Genomic DNA, 25,477 nt, shown 5'->3' with positions numbered 1-25,477 from the left:
AGACCACGGGCCAAAATTATGGATGGTGACCTCCTTGCTCTGTTTCCCTGGTTCCTCCCAAGGCGAAAGGAGCCCCTCGAAGCCCAAGGGACTGAGACTCTTCCCTGACCTTGGGTGGGGCAGATCCTCAGGAGCCCTGGGGTGGCTCCCAGGATAACTAGTTCCAAAGCAACCCGCTTGGACACGCACCGTGATATCCTCCAGCGAGGAATCGATGATCTCATAGTTGTCTGGCAGGCAGTAAAACTTGAGGGTGTGGAGGTTGAGGAAGACGTGGTGACTAAACTGGACACTGTGGATGTAGGCGTGAGACTTCAAACCCCGGCCTGGAGGGAAGAGAGAGAGGCTATGAGAGGAGGGCAGGCTCCACGGCACACAGATGAGGGGTAACTGTCCTTTCATTATTTTGTACCAGAACACGCTAGTATCAGCAAATACAAAGTACTATGCCATCCACGGAAGGAATCTCCCACATGAACTCCTCTCATCACGAAAATTAGCAAGAAAGGATAGCGCATTATCTTTATTCCCTAGATGGCACGAGACATGAGGGAACTAATTTCATATACATGAACATAGAAAATATGTGTGGGTGTATTTGTGCGTGTGTGTGTGTCTGTGTGTGTGTATATATGCATGTGTTTAGGTATATGAGCTAGTTTCATGTATTAGAAACTAGGAATATCCATGTATATATTACATACAGTACATGTACGTACATGCATACACAGATTTGCACATACACACGTACGTATCTGTGACAGTCCATCATCACTTAGTCCTGAGTTTTCAACTGTCCACATTCACGACAATCCTGTACCTACATACTTTTGTTCACGTTGCCACTCCTTTCTAGAGCACCTCACCCTTAACCTATTCAAACTCTATGTCCTGCACACAGAGTACAGGTTCCACCTCCTCCATAACTCTACACAAACACTCCAGCTAACAATGATCTTTGCATATTTCAACTCCTATCATCCTTATTTATACTCAGCGCCACACAGTCCAGCAGTAATCTTTATGGTCTTAAGAGAGTTTGCTGATTGTTTTACATGTTAACCTTGACAGTTTATAAGATCCTAATTAGAGCAAAGAATGTAGTTTATAATTCTTTTGAATCCTCCACTATACTGTGTACAAAGCATTTGCTTGCTCTGAATGAACTGAAATAATAAATTTCCAGAAAAGAACAGAATGTAAAAGTCCTTAGAGTAAAAGGATTCTCAGAAAAAGACATAAGTATAGAAAACATCAGAGATTCAAATACCCAGAGTCTCTGATACTTCCTTCATAGTCTCTCATATGGCTAGTTCTTTCTCCCTTTCCCATGTATTCAGGTTCTGACCAATAAGAGAACCTCCCGTGGATTTTCTAAGAGTATTCCAACTTCTTGGGAACAGAGATAGGGCTTATTAGACATGACTCCTAACAGCAGCTTACTTAAAAAAAAAAAAATCCCCGAATAGAACTGTGGCTAGTGCTGAAAATGTGATGCAAAACATTTATTTACCCTGAAAGTACTTGCCACACACCAGACAGGCATATGCATTGATATGCGAGAGGGAGATGGAACACAGTTTCTCAAAGTCAAAGTCCAGCACACTCCTAAGAGAACCAAAACAAAACAGAAACAATTAATAGGGATGGTTGCCTAGGTGAGCACCTGAGCGAAGCAGTGTCCCTGGCTCCCTGTTCTGCAGTCACACAGCCGCCTTCACAGAACAGTTCAACAATCACATACAAACCGTGGGGAACAGTAAAGCTTCCTTACTTAGGCATTTAATATAGCACCGCCACCCACCAAGCCCCAAAGCAGTGCAAAGGTATCTCCACCAACGACCCTCTTTCTTTTGAGTATTCACAACCAGTTGAGAATCTTCCATTACTTTCTCTGGAGGAAAAGCCACAAGTAGGACTAAAGTAACAGGGCCCCAACAGCATTCCAAATTAAAAGACATTAAAGGAAGGACATAAAAAGAGTGAATAAACCCTTTCATAAAAGAAAATTTTATTTTTGTCCATAAAAATAAATGGGAAGCCTGAAGAACTTTAGGGGAATACCGACAAACAGATCCATCTATTCAAGTGCAAAGTAATGGTATATGAGTACTGGGCGGGTTAAGTGATAAAAGAAAATTTACCTCCACTGAATTCACAGGTGGCAAGGGGATTCATTCTCAAGCATTAACTCTAATTAATTGGTAATGGTCCCAGGAAAGCTGCACTGTCAGTTAAAGGGGCCACTAGCCACACACGGCTATTGGTGTTTAAAAGTAAAATAATTAAAATTAAAAATTCAGTTCCTCAAGCCACATTTCAAGTGCTCAATATCCACAAGTAGCTTGTCCCTACCACAATGGACAGCCCTTAAAGAGTAATTCCATTGTTGCAAAAAAAGCCTCTTAGACAGTGCCACCCTAGGGCATAAATGAAAAACCATCCTAAAATGCATCTGGGATCAAAGAGTACCAAGATAGGGTAAACACCTCTGCTTCAGGATATATTTTTGTCTGATTTTCCTCTGCTGAACCCCAGGCACCTACAGTAGTACCTAGCACACAGTCAGTGCTCAATAATATTTAAGCTTGCTCTTGTCATTGACACCACATTTCCCTTTATTTCCTCATACAAATTAAAAGGAGCTAAAAGCTCTTTCTGCATATGCCCACCCTAAAACAACATGCTCTCTGACACTTTAAATTGAAGGGCAAAGATTCAAAAACAAGGCAAGAAGCACAGTTTTCTGGGCAGAAAGCTTTAAAAGAGGTAAAGTTTTGGAACTTTTTTTTTTTTTTTTTTTTGCGGTACGCGGGCCTCTCACTGTTGTGGCCTCTCCCGCTGCGGAGCACAGGCTCCGGACGCGCAGGCTCAGCGGCCATGGCTCACGGGCCCAGCCGCTCTGCGGCATGTGGGATCTTCCCGGACCGGGGCACGAACCCGCATCCCCTGCGTAGGCAGGCGGACTCTCAACCACTGCGCCCCCAGGGGAGCCCGGGAAGGTATTTCTAACGTACAGTCCAAAGAACTTTCTGCAGAGACTCCACCGTTCTTTTGCTGCCCTGGGCATTCCTGTGCTACCGACCTGTTAATGGTATCCAGGTAGGGGCAGTGGCGGCTCCTCCGATCCTCAGAATCCATGCGGCCATTCTTTGCTGAAAGGAAAAGCATCCAAAGCTCTGAAAATGGGAAACCCATACTCAGGGTCAACTACCAGTACAAACAAACACAGAAATGGGAAAAATTAATCAGGATGAGCTCCTGTACAGGTAGCCTGACAACACCAAAAAAGCCCACTTAACGGAACAGGCCACAAACTGAGAGAATATACTTGAAACACAGATAACCAACAAAGGAACTGCGTGCGCTTACATGAAGAAATCTGGTGAAGAGATTAAAACAAAAAAAAAGACAACCCAAAAGAAAATGAGGAAGACAGCCCTCAAACGTATGAAAAAAGGCTGGGAATTCCCTGGCCATCCAATGGTTAGGACCCTGTGCTTCCACTGCAGGGGGCTGGGGTTCGTCCCTGGTTGGGGAACTAAGATCCTGCAAGCTTCACAGCATGGCCAAAAAAAAAAAGAAAGAAAGAAAGGAAAAGAAAAGATGCTGAACCTCACCAGTAATCAAGAACATGCAAATTTCCTTGCACAATGAATGATATACCACTTCACACCTACCAGAGAGGAAAAGATAAAATCAGGCAATTCCAAGTGTTGGCAAATATGAGGAACAATGAGAATGCTCATGCAACTGCTGGTGGGAGTATAAACTGTTACAACCTCTGAGAAAATAGTACAGCAAGATCAAAGCTGAAAATACACAGACCGTTTGGCCCAGCAATCTCTCTTCTATTTATATACCCTAGAGAACTTTTGCACATGCGCCATCAGGAATGCTTTACTAAAGAATATATATAGCAGCAATATTTGAAAGAGACCAAACTGGAAACAACCCAAATGTCTACAACATATACAAATGGGAGGAATACATTTTGGCATATCATCAATAGAACACTGTGCTGCCGTGAACATCTACCCGGATAAACCTCAACAATATGGCTAACCAAAAAAAAAGACAACATATAGCATGATTCCATTTATAACAAATACAAAATGAAATACAGTTCTACTTGGGGACGTATATGTGAGGTGAAACTGTAAATGATAAAATAATAAAAGTAGAAATGATTAGAAAAAATTCAGTGATTACCCAAGCAAGCAAGGAAAGCAGATGCAACTGGGAAGGGGCCTATGGGAGCTTCTACGGTACTGGTTAAGTACCACTTCTTAAGCTGAACAGCGTCGGGAGGCAACTCTCCATGGGTCTCTCAAACTTCTGCACATATTAGGACCAGAGGCACGGACTACCTCCAGACTATCTTGTCAAAGTTGTTTGTATAGTGAAGTTTGTTTCTATAGCTTTGGAAGTAGGAGACAGTGTGTCCCTACAGAGCAAAGGGGAGGCAAGCTCACAGCCTATTATAGAAGATTTGGGTTCTCTAAGCTCAGTTCTTGTCCTGTGAGGCCACGCACTGTGTGTACGGGTTCTCATCGTGTTGCGCTGTGGGAACTGACTCAGGGAAGTGACAATGCTATATTCTGGCTACTGTTATTGTTGCAATAAGCTGTCTCAAGCCCAATAGCTCCATGACTTCCATCAGCATCCGTGAAACCATGGCAGGCTAACTTGGTAGCGTACAAAAAGGGTAAAATCTCAGACCCTTCACAATTCTTGACAAGTGGTAGATTTAAGGATACATAGCCACACTCTTCTTTAAACTATACATGTGCATGACATTTAGCTCATCTTAGTATCTATAATCTATTTCATGAAAAAAATAAAAGGGAAAAGAAAAAAACGGCAGTAACCTCAACTGGGATCCCAGTGTGTCCCAGAGAAAACAATCTCCTTACCACAACTATACAAAATATCTAAGAAACAATTTCTCTTCCAAAGAAAGGGAAACGTGAGGCTGACAGAATATTTAAGTAAAGGAAATCAAAGAATACCCTGAAATTATTAACTAGATTATTCAAAGAACATTTATCAAGCACTTTCCACGAGCAAGGTGCTATTCTGGACCCTGAGCGTAATATAAAAACATGTCAAACACAGGACCCTGAACTACAAATTTAAGAGTTAGCATAAGAGTATAATCTTATATAGACAACCAGGTGCAGAGACAGAATTATAAAATCCTGGAGAATGAAGACCGCCCCCCCCACCAATGAACACTGCCCCTAACATGTAGCCCTGTGATATGTTCACCTGCTAACTCACCAGAAAACAAGTACATAGGAACATGTTCAAAGCAGAAGTTCCAAGTTCAGAGAAGGAAAAGATGTAATTGAGGTAAACAGGAAAAGCTTCAGAAGTGATAGAAACCTACTTAATGGTGGGTAAGATATCAACAAGTTGGAAAAGAGTGTACACACTACAGAGTACCGTGGCTTGGCCAAGAAGTCTCCAGAAATTACTAAGAGAAGCAGAATGAGTCCAGCAGAACGAGGCAGAGGGTACAGTCATGGATGGGAACTGACAGACTCCCTGGCTTATTAGGGCTCTCAAAGGTCATGGGTTCCAGGACTCCTTCCGTTAACCTAGAGAGGGACAGACACGCGAAAATCACTTTCCCAAACCACCGTGACTCAGTCTCAGAGGCAGGACTAGAATCCATACCTCCTGCCTGCTACAACCCTGGATAACAGGACAGTGTGGTCCAAGTGCACAGCGTTCAGGCTCTCCGCTCAGAAATTACGGCAGGACTCATTCCTCAGGTATTTTGTAAAAAACTAAAAAGAAGGAACATCTGTAAAACAATTAGCACAGCGCCTGGCCCGCATTAGACATCCGATAAAGGAAAGCTACCTGTTCTTATTACTGTTAGAAATGCTATAGCTACGATCCTGATCAAGACGAGTACTATCCTCATTAAAACGGAGTCGGGTCGCCAGTGGAGTGTGACTTCCCCGTGGGGAGACAAGGTTGGAAAAAGAAAAAGAAGAACGCGAAAGTGGAACCCGCGCCCGGCCCCGCGCACCTCGCACCTCCCGCTCAGGCTCCGAGTCCTCGTCGGCCTCGCGCTCCCGCTTCACCCGCACCGCCGGGACCACAGGCGCCAGGGCCTCGCGCGCGCTCGCCGGCTCGACCTCCCGCTTCACGCGCACCGGACTGCCCCGGAAGCTGGGAGCCTCGGTCTCCCGCTCCCGATCTCGCTCCCGTCTGACACGAGCCGAGCTGCTCCGCGACTCGGACTCGCGCTTCCCGCGGGTGGAACCACGAGACTCCCGCTTGGACCGGCCGGACATCGCCACTACCGGCCGAGTCGCCCGGCGCAGACTCCAGGGAAGACCGAGCACGCGGCAAGCGGCCAATCAGAAACGGAGCTGCTATCAAGCCCAAGGTTTTCTACGAGTCGCCGATGGGGACAAATCACGCCGCAGAGAACTTCTGGGAAGTACTACGCCTCGGGGGGGGGGGGGGCGGGTCTTTGCGGATGCGCGCGCGCCTGAGACCGATAGGCGGGCCTACTGCCACTTTACTCATTATTACCAGCTTAAAGAGGCAGGAACCTTTCACTGGCTGCGGATATTCTGGATAAAAAAAGTTGTCATTGGGCCCCAGGTGTCTTCAAGATACTCTGTGTCCCCAAACCAGAATTGGCAGGTCGTCTTCAGTCTCCGCGCCTCGGAGACCGACGGCCCCGCACAGAACTAGGCGACATCCCCAAGTCATCGCCTTCGTGGAGCAATACGACGGCTCTAATTCCACATTTAGAGGATTGTTCTTGGTATCACAGAAAAATGCAAACGACGAGCAGAAGGAGACTAGTGACGCTAATAAAGCTCAAGCTTCAGGGTCTGTGACTTTCACGACCCCTTCCACAACCCTGAACTATTCAATACTTTGTACAGTTCTACTGAGGTGTGATTGACGTACAATAAAATTCACGTTTCAAGTGTGCAATTTGCTGAATACTGATAGAGGTATGTATACACTCTGAAACCACCACCACGATCAAGATAATGAACCTAACCACCATCCACCAAAAGTGTTCCCCTGCCCCGACCATTGATCTGCTTTCTGTCGCTAGAGATCAGTGTCACTTTCTAGAGTCTTATATAAATGGAAGCACCCAGAGAGTCCTCTTTTTATCCCCGGCCTCTTTCACTCGGCGTATTTGTTTTGAGATTCATCCAAGTTGTTGAGTGCTCCTTCCTTTTGATTGCTCAGCGGCATCCCACTGTGTGGATGTACCAGTCTGTCCCTGTTCTAATCACGGATTCCTACTTTTGTCTCTTTTTAAAGAGGATTCAAAAATGGCACAGGCTCAGACGCCTGAAAGGCCCTGGGTCCTCCCACGCCGAGAATTAAGACATCGGTCCGGTGGGCGCCGAGACGAGCTGGGCAGCGGGAAAGTCCGCAGAGCTCTGGTGCTGGGCGGGCTGGAAGGAGCGTCCCCGCCGGCGGCGGCGCGGAGCCCCGGGCGGGCCGCGGGCTGGGCTGGGCGGCCGGGGCGCCGCTGTGTGCCCTGCCCTGGCACTCGCCTCCTCACGATCTCTCTGAAGGTAGGTGATCTCAGTGCCCCCATTTACAAATGAGTAAACTGAGACACATTGGGGCTCAACAGTCAGCCAAGGTCACGCAGCTGGTGATGGAGTTTCACAGCATCCAAGCACAGGAAAAAGGACGAGAAGGCTCCACACCGAACGCTGAATGGTGTGATGGGTGCTTTGTGTTTTTCTGGATTTTCTGATGTAGCAGCGCTAAGCCTAAATCCTGGTTTCCTACTGATAATGTCCCAATGAAAGAAAAGCCCCGCCCGGGAGTGGAAGTTGCGCATGCCCCATTGCCCCCCCGCCCCGCCCCGCCCCGCCCCGCCGCGCCCGCTCCAGGAACTCCGCGCGCTGGGACATTCGGCCCGGCTGGCCGTTTCCCGACCGACGTCAAGGCGCAGGTTCGAAAGTCGAGCAAGGAGGGGCGCGGAGCTCTCGGGGCAGTAGGGTGGCAGTTGGGGCCATTGAGGAGACGGCGGCGGCGGCGGTGGCCACGGCTCCGCGCACAGGGCCTCCAGATGGAAGCGGCGCCGGGGCCCGGGCCCGGGCTCTGCTGCAAGCCTGGCGGGCGGCTGGACATGAGCCACGGCTTCGTGCACCACATCCGACGGAACCAGCTCGCCCGGTACCGCCCCGCCCCGCGCCACGGCTGCCAGCCCCAGCCTGGCCTGGCCCGGCCGTCCCTGACTCCCGCTCGGCTCCCCGCAGGGACGACTACGACAAGAAGGTGAAGCAGGCGGCCAAGGAGAAGGCGAGGAGGCGGCACACGCCCGCGCCCACTCGGCCCCGAAAGCCCGACCTGCAGGTGTACCTGCCGCGACATCGAGGTGAGGCCGCACGCCCCGCGCGCTCTTCTTTTCTGTCTGGGAAAAAACTATGTCCTATCTCCCAAGGCTCATTTCATTTCCAACGTCTATCTCGACGCTCCCCAATCGCGGCTCAGTGATTCTGCCCGCAGCACAGGGAGGGCTCAAGGCCCGCAGTTAAGCATCACTAGTACCGAACGTCCCTGAGAGTCGGCAAGTTGTCCGCCGCTTTGCCCCCAGCGTACTATATTTTCGCACTCCCACCAGCTAACACGAAAAAAGTTTGGCGCAGCTCTAAGAGACGAGGACATCATTGTGGAATGAAGCCCAAACCCAGTTAATGGGCTTTTCCCCAGCTTACTTGCGATCTAGAGATTACAATAGTTAACGTACGATGCTAAATTTGCTGAGCTTCCCTTATGAGTGTTTTTAGAGTTTATGTGCAGTCATTCATTTAGCTTTCAGAGGACCCGGTAAGATGGGAACTGTTATCATTTCTGTTTCGCAGTCAGGGAAATGGGCAGAGAGAGGTTTCGTAAGTTGTTGGAGATCTCAGAGAAGTAAATGGCAGAGCCTGGATTTGAACCCAGGCAGAACCCTATTCACCTTTCCACTACCTTCCAACCGTGTAGACAGATGTGCACTGTATACCGACTGGGTGGTAGGACTGTGCTGGTCCTGGGGCAGGGATACAAAGGTGAATAAAATTCCTGATAGGCGGCTGATTTCACACACACACACACACACACACACACACACACACACGTACATTCTGGGTCCATGAGAAGATTGGGGCTTTACAATATGTTTTCCTGTATCATCTCTGGGCAGGGGTTCCAGCAGCCTTCCTCCCTTCCCTCTCACTCTGGTTCATCCTTCCAGATGGCTCTACCCACCCAGGCAGCCCAGGCTGTGAGGAGTCTGGTGAAAGCAGCAGTAGTGGCAGCTCTGAGCCAGAGCCCCCTGGCCATCAGCTCTTCTGCTTAGAATATGAGGCGGACAGCGGAGACGTCACTTCAGTTATCGTGTATCAGGTATGCCCGATGGAAACAGCTGCAGCCTGAAGGTCCTGGGCCGTGATGGAAATCACTGCCAGACCTGGAGCCACTGTTTTCCTCAGGGCCCGTGGGAAGTGTTTGTTGCACATGGACAGCACAGACTGCTGGGCGATGCTTTTGAGCACAAGTCACTCCCGTCACACAGTGATTCTCAGCAGGCAACAGGGAGGGCTCGTGGCCCCCAGTTGAGAGTCCCTGTTACAGGGGACACCTGGGAAATGACAGGCACTTGCCAGAAGTTGTGAGTCAAACAGAGTTCTGTGAGAGTGTTGTCTAGGGACGGGGCAGGTCGCCTTTTCAGAAGAGGCCAGGCCCTGAGCTTCCTGACTCTTCCTCCACGTAGGATGATGATCCAGGAAGGGTGAGCGAGGAGGTGTCCGCACACACGCCTCTGGAGCCACCCATGCGAGAGGCCCTCAAGTTGCGCGTACAGGAGGAGATTGCAAAGCGCCAGGACCGACACTGACCAGACTGGAGTCGCTGTCCAGGGAGCCGCCCCTAGTTTGGGGGTGCCAGGACCAGTCTGAGCTGATCTTGAGGACCGGCCCCCCCGCCCCAGAACTGCCACATCCACAGGAAAAGGGTGTCACAGGGACTACGCCTGGCCACCTCCCTTGTAGCCATTCTTTCTCGAATATTGGCCCATTTGACCAGCCTAATGTTCTGGACGTTTTTGAGAATTTTGTATGGTTAGCTTGGTGTTCTGGAAGCAGAGATTTCGGGGAGAGATGAGGCTTATGAGACCTTCTGCCAACATGCTGCTTTCTCACCAAGGTCACGTGCCCCAGGGCATCTGCCCACGCTGCTCTGCCCAGCTCCTTAAGCCCCGTTTGTTATTTTATGGTTCCTTTCTTCTGTGTTTCTGTTCACTTCCATCCGTGCTTTCCTAGATCATCTTTTCGGCTCTGTTCCTTTGTTCTTTTCTTTCCTTCATCTTTTTTGTCTCCCAATCCATCAGTTCCACCCCGCCCCCCACCTCCCAGTGTGACTGCTCACCTAGGGATGCTCAGGACTTCGGAGATGGGGTTCTGGGGTCTACCTTTCTGACAAGCTCTCCCAGTAATTCTGATACCAGTCGAGGGAGATGATCCTCTTTGACGCCTACTTGTGAGCATGTCTTCCTCCCCCTTCCGTGGTTTTTGCAGGTTTCTCCCATGCTCCACCGCTTCACACGGTCTAGGTAAGGAGATGTAGAAAGATGATGCCAGGACTAAACTGTGAGGATTTCTTGCAGCAAAACCTGCCGGGGTTTGGACTACAGAATTCCAGCTTCCAGCCTCATCCCTAGCTGTGAACAGACCATCCTCTGCTCAGGCTAAAAGGGAATTATCAAAACAAGCCTGAAACTGTGTTTCCAAATGTGATTTAACAGCCTTGACTGTACATACAAAGGGAAATTCAACATTAGCAATAATTACCTGTTGCAAGCCCTAGTTAGGAAAAAGAAAAAAAAAGCCTGAAGAGAGCCCTGGAGGGAGCGAAACGAGCCTCTTTCATCTGCGCTTCCCCTGCTCTGTGTTTTCTCCTTTCCTACCTCCCAAGAGAATAGAGTATATAAAGCTCCCAATAGATCCTGAGAATAAAGATCCCAGGAATATCACTGCTTTCACCTAAGTGAACATTTTTCCTAATGCAGGGTTGGGCCACAGTCTGAGAAATCCACAAGCAATCGCACGCACTGCAGTTCCAAGCCACTTCAGTTTTCCAGCAAATGGGCCTAACCTCAGTGACTTGAAGTATGGGGTTTAAGTGAGCCCGTGAGCACTGAGACTTCTTCAAACCAAAGCCCCCTGCCCCAGAGGTTTTTCCTCATCAGGGTCTCAAGATCAGTCTGGCTGGTCCCTCTCAGCAGCTTTTCTCTTAAAGGACACCTGAGAGCACTTTTGGTTCATGCCCTACACCCCTGCAAATCTACCCTCTCTGAAATGGGGCAAGGCAGCTACTTCGGCTCCATCATTAAAATGCAGCAAGTCCCAGCTCGCGGGGAAGGTGAGTGAGGTGGGTAAATGAGAAGGGCCTGGCTGTGAAGGCAGCCAGGGACCAGCACGCTCCTGAGCCCCAGGGCTGGCCCAAGGTTCAGTGCCTTAAACTGGCCAGTCCTGGGCTCAGTTCTGCTTTCAAAGGAGAAAGTCTGTCCTCATTCAGCCAGGCTGCAAGTGCCTTTCGACTTTTAACTCTAACTACCCTCCAGAGCCCCCCGGGTCAAGGAGACTATGCCGTACTCTATCCCCAATCTTCCTGCAGCTCAGAGCACCAGTCATTTTAGTCTTCCAGCTCTTCAGCTGATCTTCTGACTTGGACATAGGATTTCACTGGAACTTTTAGGCTTCCTAGTCTGGAAATAATTTGAGGTTTGTCTTCTCACGGCTGGATGGCCCGTTTCCTGGATTTATTATAGAATTTAGAAACAAGTCCAGAAGAGGAGGTTGGGGGCATGGCACCTGAAAGTTTAGCCTCCAATCCTGTGAGAATTGTGCACCTATCCTGTCCTGTGTGTTTGTCGTGTAATCCTAACAGTCTCAGGTAAGAGAATGATGGTAATATCTTGCTTGTAAGCTTTTTCTTGAGGCCCTTTGCTTTTATCAAGTGCATATCAAATATTTTCCACCCAAGAAAACATTCTAATTTGTAGCTAATTTGTGCCACGAGGCTATATAAAGCGCTAAGCCTGGTACTTAAGTGAGGCATTGCCCTTCAGAGCAGGCCTGTCGGTGGTGGTGGTGCCATCCCTCCAGGTGTGCCTGAGATGCTTCTCTGGTGATGGCCCTCAGCCCACTGACAGCCTGACGGCTCCGCTCGTTGCTTCTGGCACACCTCATCCCGGTCCAAGGTAGTACTACCCAGTGTGGTTACCGGACTTGCCTCGATGTCTTCCAGCTGTTTTCAACTATCAGTGCTTTGCCCTCAAGGAGCATGTTCCAGAGCATTTCCCAGAGGCTCTAGAGATGTCCCACAGAGGACTGTCCTGTGCTGTTTGGTGCAGTGTCAACAGCATTAGACTAGCTGGGGCTTTCCGGCAGACTGCTTCAGAATCAACACTCATTTAACTAGGTATGTTCTCAGCCGCCTTAAAAAACAAAGTCTCGTAGCCTGACAAGCGTATCTCACGTTCATCCAAAATGAAGTGGTCTTCACTTACTAAGGCTGAGCCTTGGATTTTAAGGCTTTGTGTTTCCTGGGCCACAGTGGGTGGTGACTAATAGAAGGAAGCTGGGGCCTGCAGGGGCTTTGGGCTGTGCGAGAGTAAACACTAAAACTTGAGTTCCAGCCAGCTGGCAAGTGTGGAAGTCTTTGAAGAAGGTAATGCAAGAAGGGAAAAGGAGAATGCAAAGCTTTTTGTACTGAGTGAGAGTAGGAGCCCGGCCAGCCAGTAGGACCAACGTGGGCGATAAGAAATGCTTGTTCCTGGACTTCCCTGGCAGTCCAGTGGTTAAGACTCAGCGCTTCCAATGCAGGGGACGTGGGTTTGATTGCTGGTCGGGGAACTAATATGCCACATGGCTCACGACGTGGCCAAAAAAAAAAATGCTTCTCCCTGTGGATGAGCCTGTGAAAGGGACATTCCGTCTCCATTGTTCCACTCTGAGGGGCACTGTCATCTAGAGATGAGCCCACGAAACTGGAAGAAACCCTTTGGGGTGGTGGGTATCCAGTTTGCTGTGCATCTGGCAGGATTTGTGGATGGTAGGGTAGGGATCCCCCAGCTGGTCACAAATATAAATGAGGCGTATAGAAAGAAAACGAAGGACAGATAACTTTCCTACCTCTGAGCCTTCTTTGGGAAGAAGAACCATGGAATGGAGACAATTATCTGAAACATTTTAAGCTCCCTCCTTCCTTGAACTCCTGTGCCTGAGGAATCAAATGACCAAACCACCCCAGATTTCCCCAGGAGGTGGAGTGATGCCAGAAGGGAAGAGAGTGAATGGCCCCGCTGCCTTCCCAGAGCCACCAGAATGAGACTGGTTGCACTGGCTGTGTCGTTAAGTGTGTAAAAAGCTATACATTCTCTTTTCTCATTTCCAACGTTTCTGCGTATGGATGAATAAAGTGACGTGGAAATTATTTGAAAATCCTGGAAGGAAGGTACTTTTCCAATACAGTATTTTTTTCAACCAATAAACTTACTATTTTTATAGCACTGTTTTTGCCAAGAGTTGTGAAATCACTTGTGTACATAAGGAAGTGAAGATTACATGCTGCCCTAAAGTCATTCAGCAGCACAGAATCAGCACTCGAAATCTCATCTCTTGTTCTGCCTGTTTTAGGAACTGTCCTGGTTGGAGCATAACAAGTAGACTCACGTGGCATTAGAGCTGGAAGGGCCTTTTAAAGACATCTGGTCCTACTTTTTACCTGATACACAACTCCTTCCTACGGACTACCCATGAAGAGCCCTTCTGTCTTGGGCTAATTCTCTATTTTAGGGATGACTCCGATTGTCATGTTAAACCAAAATCTGCCTCCTTGTCAAGGCTCTGGAGTGCTTGCCTTACCCCTACTTTAGGATAGAACGGCCAGTTTAGAACCTGAGTAGCTCTCTCAGGCCTTCCCCGTGATCGTGGTTGGAGAGGAACTGAAACCCAGCTCAACAGGTGATAGTAAATGTTGACTAAGAATCGCAAAGTGGGCTTCCCTGGTGGCACAGTGGTTGAGAGTCCGCCTGCCGATTCAGGGGACACGGGTTCGTGCCCCGGTCTGGGAAGATCCCACGTGCCGTGGAGTGGCTGGGCCCGTGAGCCATGACCGCTGAGCCTGCGCGTCCGGAGCCTGTGCTCCACGACAGGAGAGGCCACAACAGTGAGAGGCCCGCGTACCGCAAAAAAAAAAAAAAAAAAGAGAAAAAAAAGAATTGCAAAGCTTCCAGGGGCCTTCTCTGGTGGTCCAGTGGTTAAGACTTTGCCTTCCAATGCAGGGGGTGCAGGTTCCATTCCTGGTCAGGGATCTAAGATCCCACATGCTTCCCCGCCAAAAAACCAAAGCATAAAAACCAGAAGCAATATTGTAACAAATTCAATAAAGACTTTAAAAATGGTCCACGTCAAAAAAAGAAAATACTAAAAAAAAATTGCAAAGCTTCCAAAGCAGTAGGAAATGCTGAGCGTTCACGGCACCATTGAGCAGATGAGAAAAAGGTGCCTGCTCCAAGGAGAACACCCCTGGGCAGGAAGTTGGTGCTTCTTGGTAAATTAGAAAGAGGCACTCCCTTGTCCTGGGGCACAGCATGGCCAGCAGATGGACTGGATTTTACACCCCGCTGGTCCTTCAGCCAGGTATTCTTGTACAGTGATCGCTGTGCACTGCCATGCTTCTTGACCCTGATTTAACTACTTGTGCTGATGCAATTTGGAAGAGGGCCCTCCAACAGGTTTCCTGTTTCCATTTTTACCTTCCACTGGGTCCAGAAAGGTTTCTCCTCCCTCAAGCTGTCGTCCAGTTAGTTTATCTTCTCCATTTCCCCCATGGTACAGGGCCCTGTTTCTGCCTATTACATTTGCTTCACCAGTGCTGCCGAACTTAAGCTCCCTGGTTCCCAGCAGCCTGGGCCCACGCTCCCTTCAGGTAAAGGTCTGTCAGCCCCAGTGTTGTCTCTCAAGGGCTCCAACAGATGCTGGGCTGCCGTTTAGAGTGCCAGGTACACTTCCGGTGTGTGAAAGGAAGATTTTCTGCCCTTTTAATTTAATCATGAAAAGAATGTCTAGGAGGGCACCCTTGGCCTGTTAAGTGTGGACGAAGAATGTCTCCCGCCATATTAGGAAAAAAGATGTGACCATCAAGCCTGCAGCCATCCCCAGCTGTGCACCCTGAGGGGATTCAGGGTGGAGAAAAGCAGGATACTGGCCCTAGATAGTTAAGGTGCATATCAAAGGAATGATTTCAATGAGCCCAGACTCTTAGCAAAGTGCTAATTCATTAACTTGAGGTGTCTGTTTACTGGTCTTTAGCTAAGCTTTTGATACTACAAATACCTGGGTTTTGCAAAAACTCCCATCCTGGCTTCTCCCCTGCTTCTTTGGAGCAGTCCCTCAGAGGTATCCGAGAGGCTGCCTCCAGGGCTTGAGTCCTCAGAAAGTCTACCGAATAAAACAATTCTCAACTTTTAGGTTGTGCATTTTTTTCATTCAACATAAATTTTGGTGAAGCTGTTGGGTAATTTATCCTCACGGTATCCTGTTTGCTTTTTCCCAGATTGCTCTGGGTCTCCTGCCTTCCTCTCTCTTGCCTCCCAACACCTGGCCAAGTGTGTCTACTTAGAATGGATATTGTTTCAAGTGAGTGTTCAGCAGTCAGGAAACACATTTTGGACACTGACTTCTGGACAGTACACTGTGTACTTGTACCCTTGAAAATAAAATGTATCTGATGAAAGTAGCCCTCCTCCAGAGTTTGCTGAGCCGAGGGAAGCAAAAGCCAAATCCAGAGCGCTAGAGTTTCCTAAGGAACAGCCAAGGCTTTGCGCTTGCTTCTCTGCAGACCCGCCTCGCCTTGGACAGCGGCAGGCACGGGGCGCCACATGGAGGGAGGCTACCCGAAGTCACTGTCGGCCAGTCCAGGTGCAAAATGTGCGCGGCGGCTGAGGGAGGCTTCCACCAGCCACGTGCGCAGTGACAATCACACGTTCAGCGGGAAGGCGGTGCACACCAGGAGCTCCCCGCCTCCCGAAGCTTTCCCCGCAGGAGTAGGGTAGACGGGGCTTTCCTTTTGGCATCGGTGTCAGAGCCTCCGCTGGGGTCCCACGCCACCGCCCTCGGCGTCCAGGTCCCCAGAAGTCGGGGCACCGCCCACCCCTCCAGCGTGACTCGGGCGCGGGGGCTCGGGAGTTGTAGTTTCCGGCTGGGCGCGAGCGCCAGGGCTGGGGCGGCGCGGACTCCACGTCCCGGCGGGCGGCGCGGCTCGGCCCGGGGCGCCGGGGGAGGGGCTGCTCGGCCCTTTAAACCATTCAGGGCAGCTCCGAGGGCCGCAGCCGGGGACGGCGCCACGCGGGGGCCGAGCAGGCGCGGCGGCGGCGGCGGCGGGGCGCTCCGGGGAGGTGCGTACTGGGCCCCTTCGTCCCCCGGACCTGCGGAGGCGCGGGTCCCCGGATCGCGGGGCCTCGCGGACCGTGGGCTCAGGGCGCCCACGCGGGCGGGAGCGGGCCGGGCTGAGCTTCCCGCGTGAACCCGCCCCTTCCCCGCTGCGCTGATGGTCAGGTGGCTGCCTGCCCCCGGCCGCCTGTCCACCCAGCCCCGGATCCCCTCCCAGGCTTTCCTTGGCGTGGCCCCCTGAACTGTCCTGACTCCAGCCCCTCTCCCAGCCCGGGACCCTCAGGCCAGGGAGAGTGGCTCCCTTTCCAGATGTTAGGGCCCCGCGGCGTTTCTGAACATCTGGGTGGAACGCGGAGGCCCCCTGTGGATGCCGGAGGGCGTCCACGTTGCGGCGGGGGCTCAGCCCGAAGTGTGGGCGCGCAGAGCCGCAGCGGGAGCCCTGCATCTGGTGTTGACCACCTTCCTCTCCCCCACACCGGCTTTGGCCAGTCACTAGACCCTGGACTTTGACCTGTCTCTCTCCACCAGGCCCGGGCAGCTGATGGTTTTGGCGAAGTACTTTAAGGTAGCTGGGCCCACGCCCTCTTCCCCACCTACCTCTTGTCCTCCCCCCACACCACCACCACCCTGGCTCCCCTCCCTCATGACCGCCTGGATCCTCCTTCCTGTCAGCCTGTCAGCATTCTCCATCACTGGCCTATGGACTGTGTGAGTAAAGAGGGGGATGGGGGAAGCAACTAGGGGACAAAATGGACCCAGGCTGAGGAGGGACAGCACCCAACAGGAGCCTGATGGCACACACAAAGTCCCTTGTCCTGTTGCAGGCTCCAGGGTGGTACCCAGGGCCACTCTGGCTGTCTGCAAAGCCTGGCCTGGTGCCTGGGCACATAGCCCCTTGGGACAAGCTGGCACCGCTGCTGTCCAGCAGGGTAGCCCCGACAGACACACTTCTAGGCAGGGCAACTTCCAGAGGTCCTCTAGTTTGGGACTAGGCTGTGGGTTCTAGAGTGGCATCAAGCCCCAGGGCCACCCCAATTTGAGTCCCCGGAAAGGACAATGAGGCTGAATGGGGGCAGAATCAAAGGAAAAGAGTCAGTGGGAGAAGGCTGGGTGCACCATGGGGCAGGGTGACAGTTGTGCTCCCGCAGGTATGCCATGGCCGTGATGAACCACCACGTGTGCCCCGTGGAGAACTGGTATGGCGCACTCTGCAGACAGCCTCACTCTAAAGCTCCCTTCATCTCTGTTCCCTCTGGGGCCGGGGCTGCCTCGAGCCAGATGGAGACACTGGGCCTCACTGCTCTTCTCTGACACTGGCAGCGCCTGCCCCTCCCCAGGCATGGCTTCGTGCCCACCTACCTGCTTCCCACTGTCATTTGCCCCTTTGGCTTCTGTCTCAGGGGGGCCCTGGGAAGTGGGCTCTCCTGCCCCTGCCAAGGGAGGTCTGGGAGGGTGGTCTCCGAGAGGCCTGAGGCTACAGGCCGAGGGCCTGGGGGAACCCCTTTCCCCCAGGCTACTCTCTGTCCTGCCTGCCAGGTCCTACAACGAATCCTGCTCTCCTGACCCCACTGAGCAAGGGGGCCCCAAGACCTGCTGCACCCTGGACGATGTCCCCCTCATCAGGTAAGGCCTAGAAACCGCGCAGGTCACAGAGACCCAAGGCCCTGCTAGACTCCCAACTAAGCACCCCCAGCAAAAGGCCTGTCCTTGGGTCTCAGGAATAATAATCCCATGAAGAGCACTTAATTCCAATATTACTTACCAATTACTATGTACCGGACCCTGTGCTGAATACTTTACATGCGTAGCGGCATTTAATTCTCCTAGCACTAAGGCAGCTGTTGTTTTCACCATTGTATAGGCAAGGAAAGTGAGAGCTATGTCATCCATCCAGGTCCCTCAGCTAGTAAGTGGAGGCGCCTGGATTGAAGTTCAAGCTCTCTGTTTGCCCAGCCCAAGTTCTGGCTTAAGGGAAGCGAGACCCCCTGCAGGCCTTGACCGTCTCAGGGAGTCCAAGAGCCTCGGGGTCTGCCCAGCAATCCCGGGCACCGCCTACCCCAGCACGCACACCAGCTCTGCCTTGGGGGGAGGTGCGGCCAGCCTAGGGCCAAATGTTGGTGAGGGACCCCGGCCCTTCTCATCCGTCAGGCTTGCCGGCTAAGGAACAGGCACAGATAAGGTGAGGGAGAGCCGGCGGGCCAGAATGGGGCTTCCGGTGCCCCTAACCCCCCTCACTGTCCTCGCCCCCTCCTCGCAGCAAGTGCGGCACGTACCCCCCCGAGAGCTGCCTCTTCAGCCTCATTGGCAACGTGGGTGCTTTCATGGGTGAGTTGTGCCCTCGGCCCGACCACCAACCCGCTCAGTCCCGCCCGCCCTCACACCCGCTCCCCACAGAGGCCCAGGAAGCCCTGGCCTCGCGCCGCCTACCCCGCCACAGGCTAAGGCCAGCGGGGTCACTTCTCTTCCGTTCCTTGAAGGCCCAAGGCTGACTTGCACACGGCCACGCTGGTAGGGCACACCACCCACCTGTCCGTTCCCTTCCTGCCCTCAGAGTATCTGGGGGAAGCTGGTGCGCTCGCTGGGCTGGGCCAGGGCCAGCGCCGGCCCCACCTGTGCTCTCCTCCCCCAGTGGCCCTGATCTGCCTCCTGCGCTACGGGCAGCTCCTGGAGCACAGCCGCCATTCCTGGGTCAACACCACCACGCTCATCACAGGCTGCACCAACGCTGCGGGCCTGGTGGTGGTGGGCAACTTCCAGGTGCGCCCGCCTGCCCACCTCTTGCGCTTCCCCAAAGGGGGCCAGGCTTTCGGCAGGGGCCCTCAGTTTCCTGAGGGTTGACCCAAGCTGTGGGTCTGCCCCTCAAGGTTGGGGGTGAGAAGAACAGGGCCCGGGAGGGGAAAAGCCCGGGAGGAGGGGACGGAGGCGGGTGGAGGGGCGCTGCGTCACGGGTCAGCCCCTCTCTCCGGGCCCAGGTGGATCACGCCAAGTCTCTGCACTACGTCGGAACCGGCGTGGCCTTCACTGCCGGGCTGCTCTTTGTCTGCCTGCACTGTGCCCTCTCCTACCACGGGGCCACTGCCCCCCAGGACCTGGCTGTGGCCTACCTGCGGATTGTGCTGGCAGCCATCGCCTTTGTCTCTCTGATCCTCAGTATCCTTCCAGGACAGGGCGGCCAGGAGCGCCTCCTGTAGGCCAGGCCCTCTCCCGCCCAAGACGGGGACCCGCCCCACCCAGGGTGGTCTTCCGGCCCCCTCTCCTAGGAGGGGAGGCCTGGTCCTCGGCCCGGCGGCCCCAGCCTCGCCGCACGTCCGGGGAGGCAGAAAGGGTGTCGCCAGGCTGCCGCCCGTCCCACTGAACGTTTCCTTAGCCCCATCCCAGGCGGGGTCTTCTTCATCCACGAGAGCTCTCAGCTGCAGCACGGGGCGGCCCTGTGCGAGTGGGTGTTTGTCATCGACATCCTCATCTTCTACGGCACCTTCAGCTATGAGTTCGGGGCGGTCTCCTCGGAGACACTGGTGGCCGCACTGCAGCCTGCCCCCGGCCGGGCCTGCAAGTCCGGGAGCAGCAGCACCTCCACACACCTCAACTGTGCCCCTGAGAGCGTCGCCATGATCTGAGGTCCGGGGAGGGTGGCTGGCCCGGCCTCCGCAGCTCCCCACCCGGTATCTCCTTTGCATTTATTTTGTACCAAAAAACGATTTTGAGAAAGTATTCTATTGGGACCGAGGCTTCCTCGCTCCTGGAGGAGTGGCCATCCCACACCCACCCGTGCCATACAGGAGCGGGCCCGGGCAGCTGCCCAAGCTGCACACGGCCTGCTCCCTACACCGCAGTGTTATTTTTATGTTTTAAAGGTCACGTGTCCTCATTCACCCAGCCAGCCCTTCAGGTGCCTTCTACTCCCCCAGTGCCACTGGGGTTTCCTGCTGCAGGAATTGGGGGCTGGGAACAGCGAGAGGGACAGCCGTCTGGGGGCGGGGGTGGGCACTCCTTTAGTCTGTGGGAAGGCCCACTTCTGGGCCCACTGAGCTGCACTGGGATTCTTCACCCTTTCTTTAGGGCAAATAACACAGCAGAACCACGTGGGTATTTTAGTACTTTTTTTTATATATATATCTATTAAAAGAATTTAATTTGCATGTTTGTAGTCTGTTCTGGAGAGTCGGAGAGGGCCTGATCCTGGCTTTCCCTAGGCAAAGGATGGGAGAAAGCCTCTGCGCCCAGGGAGGGTCCTGAGTGCCTACTGCTGTTTGAGAGCAGGACTGCCAAAAACAAAGGATGCCAAGTGCTACCCAAATACCCCGCAAGGGCTTGAAGCCCTTTCTGGGCCTTGAAACGGTCTGAAGAGCCGACTCGATCCTTTCACACTTCCTGTCCTGCTCAGAGTCTGGTTTGAAGCTCGATTCCACACTAAGGGGTATGGGGAAGGGAGGATACAGAGAATAACTTGAAAATGTCTGTCAGAAGCCCCTGGGATTCTAAGGTTGACTACAGATTGCAGGGGGAGGGAGAGAGATGATGGGCTAGTTTTTCTTCACCATTTTTAAGTAACTACTGGCTGCCAGACCCTGACATATTTTGCTTTCCAACCACAGACACAGAGGCCCAAGCCCTGGCTGGTCCGGTTGGTGGCCAAGTTCCTGACCTGGGCCCTACTGCCCTGAGGCCAGCAGGCTTGGCAGAGAGGGATACACAGCCTTGTACCTTCTACGGTTCAGGACCACCTTCCCCCATAGCAGTAGAGGCCCACTGGAGGGTACAGGGTCCCTGCCCAGGCCTGTGAGCAGTGGAGCGGCAGGATGGGTAAAGAAGCTTTTAATGAGAATTCGAGGCAGAAGAGGAAGGTGTTGTGGAGGAGGACTGGCGTGCCGTCCCAGCCACCTCATGTGTACATGGCTCCGTGGAGGTTCTCGAGTCGGTGCTTCTGCTGCTGCTTGCGAGCCTGAAGGAAAGAGGGCACGCTGGGCAGGGGCCGTACCCCAAGGCCTGTGGGTGAACGGACAGAGCAGCCACCGTGGGGCTGGCTCGCTGTTTTCAGGCCCTGGGCACCTGCGATGCCAAGGCTCTTGCCCCTCGCTAAAATCACTGGGAAGGCCGCCAGGGTCAGGGACCATGAGGCCTCCTCAGGCCTGCTGAGGTGGGGAACGAGAGCATCAAGGACGGACTCAGGGAGCCCCGTTACCACCCACTCCACTTACCCAGCCCCCTACCTTATCTCGTCTATACTCTTCATAAGTGTCATCATCAGTGGGCAGCTCGTGGCGGCACAGGGGGCAGGAATTTGTCTGGGAAAAGCAGTGCAGTGTACGAGCCCACGTCTGGTCTTGATAAGCTAAAAACCGTCTCCAGCTCCCAAATCCCACCCCTATCCCTCTCCCGTCTCTGATCCCCCCAGTAGTCCATAAACAGAAAGTGGCTTGAGAACTGGGCCCAGGGCAGGGTGAGGGCTGGGAAAAAGGAAGCAGTACCTTGCTCAGCCAGGGCAGAATGCAGTTGGAGTGGAAGAGGTGACGGCAAGGCATCTCAATGGCAGTCTCCTCCTCCTCAAATTCCAAAAGACACACGGGGCACTTGAGCTCTTGAGGAGGGAGTGCTAATCAGGAGAGCTGCTATAGGTCCTACCTCCCAGCTCCCATTCCTGAAGGACACTTCTTGCCCCAACCTGGCCTGGAAAACTGAAGGGCCAGACCATAGTCTGGCTTCCAGAGGGGGTGGGTCTGGCAGACCTGACCCAAATAGTGGAAAGAATTAGTGTTCTCACCAGGCTGAGAGCCCCTGATGACTGTCCTGGGGAGGTTCTCAACTGCAGTCTTGGCAGCAGGTGGAGGCAGGTGGTGATCCCAATCTACTACCAACCCCAAGTCTTCGAAGTCCATCCTATTAAAAAGGGACCTGGGAAGAAGAATCCAAGGTCAGAACCAAAGAAAAATCATACTTTCGGGGCTTCCCTGATGGTGCAGTGCTTAAGAATCCACCTGCCAATGCAGGGGACACGGGTTTGATCCCTGGTCCAGGAAGATCCCACATGCTAAGCCCGTGCACCACAACTACTGAGCCCGCGCTCTAGAGCCCACGAGCGCAACTACTGAGCCTGTGCACCACAACTACTGAAGCCCGTGCGCTCTAGAGCCCGCGTGCCGCAACTAGTAAGCCCACGTGCCACAACTACTGAGCCCGCGTGCTGCAACTACTGAAGCCCTTGCGCCTAGAGCCCATGCTCCGCAACAAGAGATGCCACCGCAATGAGAAGCCCGCGCACCGCAACGAAGAGTAGCCCCCACTTGCTGCAACTAGAGAACGCCCGTGTGAAGCAACGAAGACCCAGCATAGCCAAAACACACACACAAAAAAAACCCCCATACTTTCTCATTACCCCCGCAGTCCACTAGGCATTAACAGATAAATACTCTGCCCAGCTACTAGTACTAATAGCTACCCCTCAGTAGTGGTCACTACCTAAAAAGCACAGCGGGAAATGGCTTACGGCTGCCATCAGACAACCCCAAGCACGCAGGCTGTTTATTCCCATTTTACACATGAGGCAACAGCTCAGAGAAGTTACCCAGGCCACGCAGGAATGACCTGGTAGAGCCAGATTCCAAGTGGCAGTGTGGCTTCCATGCCTGGAGTTCCTAACGAATATGTCTACTCACAGCCACACGGCCCCTACCCCGCCCCCATGACCCGCCTACTCCAGTACCTTCTAGAACCCACTGCCCTCCGGCCCCGACTCCCCCGACTCTCCAGCTCGTCTTTTCCAGAACCCCTTTGCCCGGGCCCCTCCAAGGACGATCCAAATTATCGACCTCCCCCGAATCTCACTGTGGAACTAACTCTCCAGATTATTTATCCGTCCTCCTCTGAATCTACTGCCCCCAGATAATCCGCCTTCTCCGGCCAGCTTCAGCCCAGAAACCTGCTGCGTGAGCCCTACCTCCCAGCCCCACGCACCCACCTTGCGAGCTCCAGCAGCATGTTGGTTCGGGCATCCTGCTCGGGGTGCAACGGCTCGCAGTCGTGTTCATCAAAATAAGACGCCATGGCAGCGGGCCTGCCACAGCCCTCAGACCCCGCTACACCTCAGCCTCGCGGTGCTGGCCAATAAACTGGCGAGTTGAGGGAGTGTGACCAATCATAGCATCCGAAAGGCGGGCACAGTGGCTCTTCCGCCTGAGGGAAAGCGGAAGTATTAATTTTATCACCTTTCATTGGCTCGATTAAGTCAGGTGACCAAAGGCTGAAACCAATGGCAGGGGCCGGGGCTGGTCAGAAAACTTCCGTCTTGCAGTCCCAGCCTAGGGTAGGTTCGTGGGAGTGACGTGTGGATCGCGTCCCTAGAGCCTTGAAAAACCAAGGGTCTGGGCTGTAGGGGTCCAACATCCGCTCTGCGGCTCAGAGAGTCTCGGCAGGACAGATGTCAGGGGTCTGTGAGAGAGAGAGGGAGGCCCTGGCCCAGGGATCACGGTTCTGCGAGCCTAGGGAGCCCTGGTGTCAGGGTGCTTCCCGCTGCTCTGTCGCGGCCTCGCCGGGCACTTCTGCACTCTAGTTTGTTCAGGACTTTCACGACTCCCGCAAAACAAACAAAAATTCCCTGCTCATTTCTTCTGTGTTAGGCCCAATAATAAAGGTTGGGGCAGCCTCCCCAACCGAGAGGAGGACGATCCCTGAAGGGGAATCTGGGGCCTTACCAGCTCATGGAACTATCTGTGTGACCTTTAGCCCATTGCTCAACTTCTCCCCCAGCTTCTGTAAAACCAGTGGCTTGAATTAAACAAGTGGTTTGCATCCCTGGCTACCCATGAATCTCCTGGAGAGAGAAGAGGAGGGGTTGCAGCTTTAGGGAGAAAAACAAAAAAAAACTTGTCTGATACTCAGCCTCAAAGATTCTGATTTAACTGATCTAGGCCTGGGAGTGGTATTTTTTTAATAAGCTCTACCGGTGATTCTGACGTGAGGCAAGGTTGAGAATGACTGCACTAAATGATTTGGATGATAGCTACCATTTAGTTGGCATCTAGAACCATTACATTGAGAGATATTGTACATAGGGTATAAATACTCTTCACGGTCATCCTGGGAACTAGTATCATTATCCCTTGTTACATATGTAAAACCCAAGTCCACATTCACAGGGCCTCTTAGTGGTGTTTCACACCTAATTGCAGCACCGGGTGCTTGCCTCCATCTTCCCCAGGAAAGGCAGATAGATGGTGGTGAGCCTAGCGAAAGTAACACGCTCTGTGCGGGTACGGCTCCGCACAACTCGATGGTTTGCTCTTGTTTCTCCGTCAGTAGCCCTCACTCCACCTAACAAGGAACTGTTTCTGTTGCACCCTGAATTCCCCTTCCCACCCACTCTTGAGTTTGACATGCAGTTAAGGAGTTCAGGCAGTGGCTGCCCTGTTTCCCAGGTCTTGGTAGGGCCTTTCCTTCTTCCCTGGCCTTTACCCAACGATCTTACTTGGTGCCCTGAAGGCACTGCCTCCCTGGCCCTTTGAAAAGCCCCAATTCTTTCCCACAGGGCAAACTTTGTGACTCTTCATTACAGCACCATAGAAGGAAGCCTTTTCCCTTTCCTGCCACCTACCCCACCTGTGATCTGGTGTAAAGCTTGAGGGAGAAGTTGCAGCAGAGGTGCTCAAAGGGAAAAGTCTCTCTGAAGGTGAGAACCTTGTGATATAAAGATCTGCAAGTGCTTTCCTCTTTGTCATCCTATCTGGAGTCCCAGGGGTCCTCTGAACATCCCGAAAAATAACAGATTTCATTCTCAGGGAAACAGACTTGGAGGGCACTGGTTGAAGGGTCTGGCTTGGGGGCTGCTGCGTCTTTACACATGCACCCCAGAAGGATCTGTCTGTAGGGTTGGATCAAGTTGAGAAGGGAGAAGGGCCACCTCCCAAGGCTGAAGTCCTTTGGGACTTTCTGTTTTCCAAGCAGCCCCAGGGGTGGAGGCAGATCAGGATGAACCAATGTGAAGACCTTCAAACACACACATACACACATACACCAGTTTTTAACCCAACAGCAGC

At 52.7% G+C, this 25,477-nt stretch overlaps 4 protein-coding genes across 12 annotated transcripts in view; 2 read left to right on the top strand and 2 right to left on the bottom strand.

Moving 5' to 3' along the window:
• The window catches only part of USP39 (ubiquitin specific peptidase 39), a 28,443-nt gene extending 22,054 nt beyond the window's left edge, over positions 1 to 6,389 (bottom strand). The window contains exons 1-4 of one of the 4 annotated variants that reach the window (XM_081253540.1): positions 6,044 to 6,386; positions 3,086 to 3,155; positions 1,514 to 1,608; positions 190 to 326 (exon numbers count right to left, since the gene is read on the bottom strand). In XM_081253540.1, coding sequence (XP_081109666.1) covers positions 190 to 326; positions 1,514 to 1,608; positions 3,086 to 3,155; positions 6,044 to 6,311 — 570 coding nt within the window. In that variant the 5' untranslated portion in view covers positions 6,312 to 6,386. Of the gene's footprint in view, positions 1 to 189; positions 327 to 1,513; positions 1,609 to 3,085; positions 3,156 to 6,043 lie in introns of all 4 variants that reach the window. The other 3 variants (XM_081253542.1, XM_081253541.1, XM_081253543.1) reach the window with 3 other exon arrangements.
• Positions 6,390 to 7,974: 1,585 nt separating this feature from the next.
• Positions 7,975 to 13,564, top strand: LOC308628101 (UPF0561 protein C2orf68 homolog). Its single transcript, XM_081254669.1, has 4 exons — positions 7,975 to 8,184; positions 8,268 to 8,386; positions 9,248 to 9,399; positions 9,767 to 13,564. Exons 1-4 carry the CDS (start codon positions 8,078 to 8,080, stop codon positions 9,887 to 9,889), a joined length of 501 nt encoding a protein of 166 aa, XP_081110795.1. The 5' UTR covers positions 7,975 to 8,077; the 3' UTR covers positions 9,890 to 13,564.
• A 2,622-nt stretch (positions 13,565 to 16,186) lies between these two features.
• TMEM150A (transmembrane protein 150A) lies at positions 16,187 to 21,250 on the top strand. Of its 3 annotated transcripts, none has more exons than XM_081254665.1 (8): positions 16,195 to 16,453; positions 16,977 to 17,156; positions 17,597 to 17,644; positions 17,961 to 18,071; positions 18,706 to 18,773; positions 19,078 to 19,205; positions 19,421 to 19,598; positions 19,827 to 21,250. In XM_081254665.1, the coding sequence occupies exons 2-8, from the start codon at positions 16,990 to 16,992 to the stop codon at positions 20,063 to 20,065; spliced, it is 939 nt and encodes a 312-aa protein (XP_081110791.1). In that variant the 5' UTR covers positions 16,195 to 16,453; positions 16,977 to 16,989; the 3' UTR covers positions 20,066 to 21,250. The 3 variants fall into 3 exon arrangements, with proteins under 3 accessions (XP_081110793.1, XP_081110791.1, XP_081110792.1); XM_081254666.1 differs by having other exon boundaries at positions 16,203 to 16,453; positions 17,985 to 18,071; positions 19,827 to 21,163; XM_081254667.1 differs by lacking the exon at positions 18,706 to 18,773 and having other exon boundaries at positions 16,187 to 16,453; positions 19,827 to 20,068.
• On the bottom strand, positions 21,250 to 23,599 carry RNF181 (ring finger protein 181). Of its 4 annotated transcripts, none has more exons than XM_081254670.1 (5): positions 23,404 to 23,560; positions 22,210 to 22,340; positions 21,917 to 22,026; positions 21,659 to 21,733; positions 21,250 to 21,390 (listed from the first exon to the last, which is right to left on the bottom strand). In XM_081254670.1, exons 1-5 carry the CDS (start codon positions 23,487 to 23,489, stop codon positions 21,331 to 21,333), a joined length of 462 nt encoding a protein of 153 aa, XP_081110796.1. In that variant the 5' UTR covers positions 23,490 to 23,560; the 3' UTR covers positions 21,250 to 21,330. The 4 variants fall into 4 exon arrangements, with proteins under 4 accessions (XP_081110796.1, XP_081110797.1, XP_081110799.1 ...); XM_081254671.1 differs by lacking the exon at positions 23,404 to 23,560 and adding an exon at positions 23,011 to 23,061; XM_081254673.1 differs by lacking the exon at positions 23,404 to 23,560 and adding an exon at positions 23,031 to 23,052.
• Positions 23,600 to 25,477: the final 1,878 nt, after the last annotated feature.

The sequence above is a fragment of the Mesoplodon bidens genome (genome assembly GCF_964165515.1).
Source record: "Mesoplodon bidens genome assembly, chromosome: 14".
In the NCBI taxonomy this organism is placed as follows: Eukaryota; Metazoa; Chordata; class Mammalia; order Artiodactyla; family Ziphiidae; genus Mesoplodon; species Mesoplodon bidens.
The sequence above is the reverse complement of the archived record's forward strand: the minus strand, read 5'-3'. Positions and strand labels throughout refer to the sequence as shown.

Coding starts and splice junctions, on each gene's coding strand:
- LOC308628101 (XM_081254669.1), top strand. CDS start 8,078: ATGGAAGCGGCGCCGGGGCCCGGGCCCGGGCTCTGCTGCAAGCCTGGC. Junction 8,185..8,267: donor CGACGGAACCAGCTCGCCCG/GTACCGCCCCGC, acceptor GGCTCCCCGCAG/GGACGACTACGACAAGAAGG. Junction 8,387..9,247: donor GTACCTGCCGCGACATCGAG/GTGAGGCCGCAC, acceptor TCATCCTTCCAG/ATGGCTCTACCCACCCAGGC.
- TMEM150A (XM_081254665.1), top strand. CDS start 16,990: ATGGTTTTGGCGAAGTACTTTAAGGTAGCTGGGCCCACGCCCTCTTCC. Junction 18,774..19,077: donor CAACGTGGGTGCTTTCATGG/GTGAGTTGTGCC, acceptor CTCCTCCCCCAG/TGGCCCTGATCTGCCTCCTG. Junction 19,206..19,420: donor TGGTGGTGGGCAACTTCCAG/GTGCGCCCGCCT, acceptor CTCCGGGCCCAG/GTGGATCACGCCAAGTCTCT.
- RNF181 (XM_081254670.1), bottom strand. CDS start 23,489: ATGGCGTCTTATTTTGATGAACACGACTGCGAGCCGTTGCACCCCGAG. Junction 22,341..23,403: donor ATGCTGCTGGAGCTCGCAAG/GTGGGTGCGTGG, acceptor TCTTCTTCCCAG/GTCCCTTTTTAATAGGATGG. Junction 21,734..21,916: donor TTCTGCCCTGGCTGAGCAAG/GTACTGCTTCCT, acceptor TGCTTTTCCCAG/ACAAATTCCTGCCCCCTGTG.